The sequence below is a fragment of the Cucurbita maxima genome, unplaced genomic scaffold (genome assembly GCF_002738345.1).
Source record: "Cucurbita maxima cultivar Rimu unplaced genomic scaffold, Cmax_1.0 Cma_Scf00039, whole genome shotgun sequence".
In the NCBI taxonomy this organism is placed as follows: domain Eukaryota; kingdom Viridiplantae; phylum Streptophyta; class Magnoliopsida; order Cucurbitales; family Cucurbitaceae; genus Cucurbita; species Cucurbita maxima.
In genome coordinates this window covers 504,638-513,699 of record NW_019272055.1, presented here as the reverse complement: position 1 = coordinate 513,699, position 9,062 = coordinate 504,638, and the positions used below count along the sequence as shown (strand labels likewise).

General features: G+C 37.1%; 1 protein-coding gene across 3 annotated transcripts in view; it reads left to right on the top strand.

The window, feature by feature from the left end:
• The first annotated feature begins 462 nt into the window (after positions 1-462).
• The window catches only part of LOC111469313 (magnesium transporter MRS2-11, chloroplastic-like), a 20,037-nt gene continuing 11,437 nt past the window's right edge, over positions 463-9,062 (top strand). For 2 of the 3 annotated variants that reach the window (XM_023114543.1, XM_023114545.1), the window contains exons 1-6: positions 463-913; positions 1,771-1,843; positions 2,116-2,186; positions 2,342-2,427; positions 2,522-2,612; positions 7,844-7,912. In XM_023114543.1, coding sequence (XP_022970311.1) covers positions 536-913; positions 1,771-1,843; positions 2,116-2,186; positions 2,342-2,427; positions 2,522-2,612; positions 7,844-7,912 — 768 coding nt within the window. In that variant the 5' untranslated portion in view covers positions 463-535. The remainder of the gene's footprint in view (positions 914-1,770; positions 1,844-2,115; positions 2,187-2,341; positions 2,428-2,521; positions 2,613-7,843; positions 7,913-9,062) is intronic. The other variant, XR_002714848.1, reaches the window with a different exon arrangement.

Genomic DNA, 9,062 nt, shown 5'->3' with positions numbered 1-9,062 from the left:
AAAAAATATATCCATGAAATTAAAAAAATTCATTTTTTTTTATTTTTAATACAAGAATGAAACCGTCTATGAACACTTCATAAATTATCTCCAAACTTTACTTTTGAATTTTTGAATTTTTAAAAAATGAATGAAACTCAAGTATTTTTTAAATAATTTTATCAATGTGTTTTTAAATATTTAGTTTTTTTTAAAGATTAAGAATATTGTTGAAATTTTTAGAAAATTTAAGAATATTTTTTATTTTTTATAATAAAATTTAAATAAATTTTTATCCATTTAGAAATTAATTGAAGATCCCAAGATTGGACGAATCAGAAACCAAGCAACTACCTCTCCTTAACCAATGAAAGAAATCAAATCATAAATTTTTTCTAATTAATTAATTTTTTATTCATTAAAATATTTATTCCACATTATCCATTCGAATTTAATTCCATATATAAATACTACACCTCTTTTTCCTTCGTCTTCTTCCGAGAAAAGCTCAAAACCTATTTAATGTTCACAACCAGAGAGCTCGTATCTCTCTCCAATGGCGCTCTATCCATCCCTACAGCTCATTCGATTCCCTCCTCAAGCACTCCCCTCGTCCTCTCGCCACCTTCTCATTTCTGACCTCGGCTCCGTATCGCGCTTCTTCCGATCTCCATGGCTTTCCTCTTTGCCTCCGTCGCAGAAGTGCAGGATGATTTTATCTTCCAGAACCAAGTGTTTCTCCATGTCCACTGAGGAGGATCAGTGGAGTGAATCGGAAGCGTTGATGTCCGATGTTGACGAAAGGGGAGATCGTGAGGATGATATTGGTGTTCAGCAAGAGAGCTCTGTGGTCTCTGCTGCTTCTGGGCAGAGGATTTCTTCCTCGTCGCCGAGTGATTATCTGTCGCTTGCGATTCGTGAGTCGGTTTATGAGGTCTGTTGCTTCGAAACGTTTTGTCTTTTTTTTTTTTACGTCAATTGCGTGTTTGCTGCTAGTTTCAATTCTGCAAGGAATTTATTTCTCGTCTTTGTTTGTTTTTGATGTTGGATTAGAGTACAAAGTTTTAACATCGAACTGAAAATTTGAATCAAGTTAATTATTGGTTCACGAGGGAGATTAGATGGGGAATGTTGAGTCTGCCAATGCCTATTCGTCGTCAGTTGCTAATAGGGGCAATTTTGTTGTTGATGTTGAAGAACGTTGAGTAGTAATAGTAAGACTTCCTTGCATCCATAAGTGATGTTCCAGTGTTGATGCTATGTTGCAATAGGTTTAATGTTAAAATTTTAAACAGTTTTAAGTGCATCTAATCTTGTAGTAATTTAATGTTTTTCTAATCTTTTGTTTTATGCCTTTTTTAGAGCTCATTCGAACTTCTACCTTGTTTCTAAGGTACACCAACGTTTGTTAGAGGACAAATCTTATTTCATACGCTCTGCATAAATCATACCCCATCAAAGACATGATGCAAAATTATGACTTTTGAGGAGTTTAATTCCTGGTATTCACTCCTCTTTGAGGTTAAAAAAAAAAAAAAAAAAAAAAACTTCTATTTTAAGGGCAGAATATTTACAAATTTAAGCTTATGGAAGAATATTTATAAAACTTCAGCTTATTTTAAGACCTCGTGTTATAATCCTTCCACTGATTGGAATTAATGGTTTGGGGGTTGTTATTGTTTTGATTTGATTCCTCAACCAAATCTTTTCCTGTGGAGATTTATCTGAGGGATTCTTTCTTAGATGAAGGGGAGATCTAACTCCCGATGTTCATCATTATCGACAACTTAGGTATTAGAGGTTAAAGCCAATGGTGCCGTATCTACTAGGAAGATAAACAGACGCCAGCTGTTGAAGTCAAGTGGTGAGTAAATCTTATCAGAACTTTCTGGTTCTCTTTTCGATGTTTAGCTTCTAGATGTATATGCCGTTGAAAACTTTTAGTCTGCATTGACTTCTGTGCACTTTCTTTCTGGAATGTAAAATTCTACCGGATGTCTCACTGTTGGATTTTTACCCCTTCACTGATAGATAACCGTGGGATGACAAATAATGTGATTTGCTACTTTTTGTTAAGAAACTATATATGTTTTCCTTTCATTATTTTTCTCTTGTGGATATTCTTTTAACTATCAGGGCTTCGTCCACGTGATGTCCGGAGTGTTGATCCATCTTTATTTTTGACAAACTCAATGCCTACATTACTGGTATGTTGATTTCCACCATTTTAGTTTCCGATTGTATCTTTTAGATTATAAGCTTTTTATGTTGAAGTGTTAGTATTTGGCATAAACATATGAAATTAAGAAATTAAAGTCGATAAATGATACTAGCAATATTTTTTTTGTGGTTCAAATCCCAGGTCCGTGAAAATGCTATTTTACTTAATCTGGGATCGCTGCGAGCAATAGCTATGCCGGACTGTGTCCTCATATTCGATTATAACCGGTATCCATCTAACTTGGAACTGGTGCCATATTCTTTCTCTCGTACAACATTTCTGACATTGCAATTCTTTTTGCATGATGGTGATCATCTTCAGTCCAGGAGGACAGGCTTTTATTGAATCATTGTTGCCACGATTGAACCCAAAAAGCATGAATGGAGTGCCAGCAATGCCATTTGAACTTGAGGTTAGTAATTCTTGTAAATATGGTAATTTACATCATATAATTAGACTTGGCAGATGCAAGCAAAATTAGCGTATGGACTGCGGTACTTCAGTACATCTACGGTAAGAAGTTTCCTAATGAGAATTTGGTCCCCAGGAAGCTTACTGCCAGAAGCAATGAAAAATTACCACTATCTGCTTTTGAGAATTCTTATACCATTCTGTGAATCCAAGTTGCTAAGGAGACCTGATAATTATTGTCAGCAGATGAAAGTGAGATTAGCTTCTGGGATTTGTTCATATGTTCTGACCATAAAGGTTTTCAAATTAGAATCTGGCCTTGAGAGGTCAATGAAAGGTTCCTACCAATTCTGAAGCTTACATCTAATTTTTTCTTCGAGACATAAGCAAGATATGGTCCACGAGTAGACACAAGTGTGAAAGATAGACTTGTTGAAAAGCCGGGTAAGGCTTTGGGCCTTAATCTCAAAAGTCGAGGTTCTGAAAGGAATTCGGGTCTGCAATTCTAGAGTCAAGTCCGTCCATATGAAACATTAATGCTCGCCAAATTTGGTGGCAATCGAACACTAGACGAACGCTCTACGACACTGTATGACCGTTTGCCAAAATGACGTCTACCTGAGGAGGATTGAAAATGCCTCAAAATGCACCTTAGGGGGAGGCATGGTGTCATCTGTCCACCGCCCACCGCCCTTGGGCCCTGTGGCCTAAGAGAATTACCTTGTTGCACATACGTGTATCACAGTGAGGGCGAACGTTGATTGTCTCAGGCGACTCCCTTTGAAATGAGTGTTTCAAGGACAATATCGGATGGTACAAGTGTGTTGGTATTGTGCCCCAACCCATGTGTCGGAGGTTGGATTATGCACCTACTATTCGGTACGGAGTCCATAAATGACATGGCATGGGCATGGGAGGTCCAATGCCTCAATATAACTCGGATGGATAGATGTTCGGGATGCTATGATGTTATGAACGACACAAGGGCTCGTTCTCGTTGGCATGACCGAGTGAGTTGCGATGGCCGACGGCACCCCGTGACTTGGGATGACGTCAATACATATGGGCCATGTTAATTGGGAACAAAAATGATGTTGGATGCCATGTTGCATACGAGAGACCTTGGCCTCGAGTAAAGGCAAGGTTGAGCCGAATGACTTGGTCTAGTGTACAGGCAAGTCGATTGTGTCGTAGATGATTGAACATGCATGCGCAGGCGGTGTGTGTGGCCGAACAAGCTTGGATCCTGCACAACCCGATGTTCGGTTGGCAAAGACAAATCTCACCTAAGATTCGATGAAGCCACAAAGCCAGGCGAAAAATGAATATGGGACTTGGGTTCCCCTCAAGGCTGGTCTTGAGTGTGTCATGATCACGATGCTGCACGATTGAAAAAGTACGACCGTGACACCTTACACCTACAAACTTTGCATGCCTTTCAAGAGTTGTGGGAATGCGATCTTCTTTAATCTATCATTTTATGAATTGTGGGAATGCGATCAAACTTCTATATTGGTTGGACAGGGAGACGACGTATATAAATGAAAGACAACGACTCATTGATACGATATGTTTTAGGTGAAATAAAAAATTTAAGGCATGGAGACTATGCTCAAATTGGATAGTACCATACCATTCGAAAGAGCTATGTGGGGGGTTCGTTGTCTTTGACAAAATGGTTCAAAACCGTAGTCTAAAACTAGCTGTGTTAGTAAAATCCTCATAGTCACAACAAATTAATAGTCACAACAAATTAGTGAACCTTAAGAGTCATATGAAATTGTAGATGAAACCCTAGATTGAACAAAAACTACTTGAGTGAAGAGCTAGTAGAGCTCTAGCAAGTTTAGCATACTGATAGAAAGATAAAGAATAGTACTATAAGTTTGGTAGATTGATTTGGAGAGTATCTTTGTTCATGGGGAGGAGATTATGTTAGGATCGCACAAAAACGTACACACTCGATCTAGATGAACACAAAGAACAGGAGAGAGAACATGCAAGGAGAACTCTAACTAAAAGGATTTGTATTGATGACGTCAGATATGTATGGTAAGAGAGAATACAGAGAATATAGAAAAATACATTTTCAAAGCTCGGACGGAGGGGATATATATATGGTTCAGCTTACTATATATAGCTTTACCAGATATTACCATTTACTATATATAACTATCTACCATACATAACTTTACCGGATATAGTTTTTTACTATTTATGACAAATTACTTTATATGTCATTTACCATATATGCTTTACTATATATAACTGTTGACTAAGCTATAAATAAGCAACAGACTCCATAACCTAACAATTCTTCCATTTGGAGACTGATCCAGTCAACCAAGAATTTCATTCTCACTGCACCATACCAATTGAGGTTTTGCACAACCTCAATATTCCAACATCAACACATTTTGTCAACATGTTTGCTGGATTCTTTGCACCCTCTATATTCTCTAAACACATCACCATCTTCCGCTAACCTGCGAGTGAAATGGTATCGCCTTCTGTGTTTTTCTTTAAATGATGGACCGGGTTCCTCATCAATTGTATGACACTCTGACTATCTCTATAAAGAATCTTTTCGTGTTGCTTCATGTTCAATTCTTCTAGATAGTCAGTCATCTATATCGTCTCCGTTCCAGCTTCAACTATTGCCACGTACTCAGCCTCAGTACAACGCATTTTTGAAGTCTGACATCCCATCATCATCCATGACTTGCTCCCACTTGGTTGTATCCTCCAACTGTAAGGCCTCATCAAAGGACTCTAGTTCCCTTTCATCAGAGTCAACAACAGATAGTGTAATGAAGGTACATACATATATGGTACTCTGATAGTACTGGATGATCTTCTCAACGCCGATTCAGGTGTCACTTGCTCCACTGCTAGTTCCTCTCCAACAGTCTCAGAAGTTTCTTGAGTATCTGCCGCCTTCAACAGATCTGACGTTGTCTTCTCCTTGATGATGTTGAACGCCACATTTCTGGATAGCGTCAACCGAATCAACCCTAACGCTTGTCATTCCTTGAGCTTCCACTGCTCCTTGGTCATGGTATCCAGCATAGCCCCCAAAAAGGGTTCGTGAAGATCTTTTTGGTACAAATAATCTTCAATCTGCAACTTCCAGAAACCAAAATTGGATCCATCAATTTTCTCAATTCCAATTTTTAAGCTTTCCATCTTCACAGATCGTGGTGAATTCCACCTAGCTCTAATACCAGTTGTTAGGATCACACAACAACGCAAACACTCGATCTAGATGAACACAAAGAACAGGAGAGAGAAGATGCAAAGAGAACTCTGGCTAAAAGGATTTGTATTGATGACTTCAGGTATGTACAGTAAGAGAGAATACAAAAAATACATAGAACTACATTTTCAAAGCTCGGACTGAAGGGATATATATATATATGGTTCAACTTACTATATATAACTTTACCGGATATAACCATCTACTATATATAACTATCTACCATATTGTCTTTTTAACTATTTACTATTTATGACAATTTACTTTATATGTCATTTACCATATATAGCTTTACTATGTATAATGGTTTACTGAGCTATAAATAAGCAACAGGTTCATACCTAACCTATTAAGGGTGTGATAGTGGTCAACAATGCTATATCCCATAACGTGATCTCTGGTTGGGCAAGCATGTTGCCTGCCTTGATAATAGCAAGCTATTGTTGCTAGTAGGGAGTAGATAAACGAATGACTATATAAGGGGACTCAGGTGGTATTTTGTCGAGGAAAAGATTATTAAGAGTGTAAACAAAGTCTAATATTAGTTAGTGAAAGGAAAATTCTACGGTATACAAGGGAGGACAATTATCTTCAATGATACAAGGCTTATTGGGTAAAACTGAAAGCAAACTGGTGAGAGTTTATGTCCAAAGTAGCTAACATCATACCATTGTAGGAGTACAAATAAAGTCCCATATTGTCTAAGAATAGGAAAGATCCATGCTATATAAGTGAGAACAATTATTCCTATGATATGAGACTTTTGTGTAAAACTGAAAAATGTTACGAGGGTTTATGCCAAAGTGGAAACATGTGGAGAGTTCATTAATCCTAACATGAGATAGGTAGAGAGTTTGTTGTTCGCATATCTTTACAGATGTGCACAAGGTAATGATATTATCTACATATATCCAATGGGGACAATGAACTCTCCATATTTCTCCACAATGGTATGATATTGTCCACTTTGGGTATAAGCTAGTTTTAGTTTTGTTCAAAAGACCTCGTATCAGCGAAGATAATTATCTTCATTTATATATCACGAATCTTTCCATTTTCTAGACAATGTGAGACCTTTGTTTACTTTTCTAAACGGGCTTTCTCATTTTATATTAGAGAAAGGGCTTTCTCCTTTTAAATTAGTTGTCTCTGAGTCTAAAAATTTGTTATATGTGCTATCAGTTAGCCCAACGATAGAAGGATGAGAGATTCTCATCATGGAGAGATTTAGATTTAGTTCTTGATCTCTAAAAAAATTTCTTCTTTTTCTGTGAAATCGAAATGCTGGAACTTTAGGCTGAGCCTAATGTCATTTTGAGAATCAAAGTGGAGATAAGAGTCTTCTAAATCAACCAAGGCCCTTTATCACGAAAAGAAACCCTTTCTTTTTTACTAGTGAGCATCTCCGACAACCTCTTTGTTCCAAACTTGACGGATGATTATAAAGCTTTCAATTTTGTCATATAATCATGTTCCACCCAACCTTGCATACGTGCTTTATCCAGGTAGACTATTACATTAATATTTTTCATTTTTTTAATGATCAAGCTGCATATTTTCAAACCTGAAAGAGGTGAGAGCCCACATTTGTATCCCCCAGCCAGCCTTTCGAGTAGGACAGGAAATGATTAGAAGTTATTCTCCCTAATCTAGAAACCCAGCAATTTGGACATCACTTTTGAGTGGCCAAGAAAGTTTTTCAGCTTGTCAAAAAGCTTCATATTTCTTGTTGGGCTATATTGTAGTTAGCAGAGGAGAAAACTTGACAAAAAATGACTAGGCTGCGAATGAAAGTTTCTCATAACGATGAAAAAGAAAATCGGACTGGAAAGGAACCAGTCTTTCTTGAATCCGTGGTTTATTTCAATAGTTCATGGTCATGTGTTCTCGTAACTTGCATTAATCTTGCTTGATGTTCATCTTAAGCACTCTCTTCTTTAAGTTGTATTACCGTAGTTTGTTTTTTTATATTTTAGGTTGTTGAAGCTGCATTGCTTTCACGAACACAGCGTTTGGAGCAGCGACTAATGAAAGTAGAACCTCGTGTGAGTATGGGAACATAGTGAGTATAAATATAAAAATTCGTTTTCTGTTTCTCCCATTTAGTCTTGTTTTTCCCCTAGAAAAGATCAGAGTAGAATAAACTTGATCAATCTGCCACCAGTTCGACCTGGACAGATTTAGTATTCATTGCTTTATCTTCTTCGTCAGTCTAGAATTGCTATTGTAGGCTTGATTTTGTATGTTTGTTTCAATGTTAATAAATTTACACGTTGTGGTTTTTGTGAAATTTATTCTCTTAGTCTTGATTGAAAAATTATAATGCTTATACAGAGTTGTGGCTACATGAAACAAATGGACAAATTTCTTAGACTAGGCGACAAACTTGAAGAAAAATTGAAGTTCTCAGTTGGGTTCAATTCCTTTGTGCATTCTTCTGGCCTTAGGATCCTTCTATGTTTCGAAAACAATATTATTGGGTATTAATTACAATGATAAGTTTTTTTTAATACGTATATTCCTCTAGAGAACCAAAAGAGATGGCCTAAGAGCAGTGAGTAGAGATTATCCCTCCCCTAAAGAACTAACAAAGGAAAGCTTTCGAATTGTTAATAATCATTAAAGGACTAATTACAAAAGAATTTAGCATGATTTGTACCCACCAAGAGGCATTCTGTTGTAGCAAAAACAAAAATAATCAAAAGGAGAGAACTTATTTTCAAACACCTGGTTGTTCCTTTCCCTCCAAAGGCCCCGAGGAAGAGAGCGCGTTGCACAACGCCAAATTGCTTTTCCCCTATCACCAACAAACCTTCCAAAACTCAACGCTTAAAATAAACCCTGGAACCCTTTATCCACAAAAAGGGGGCAGTAAAGGACGAAATGGTCTAGGGATTCTTCCTTCTGTAAACATACACAACAAACAGAGGGAAACATCACCCAATTTCGGCATTTCCTTCTGAAGTTTTTCGTGAGTATTCAAACTTCTGAGACAGCGACCTAAGGAAGACTTCGACCTTTTTTGGCATCTTAAATTTCCAAATTAAATGTCAATGGGGCAAAGATTCGTCTCCCCATTGGTTGGCTTAAAATAAAGTTGACATTGCACTCTATTGCTCGTGGTATTTTTATTATAAAATTTCAGAATACACGACCACCACCACCACAAAAAAAAAAAAAAAAAAAAAAAAAAAA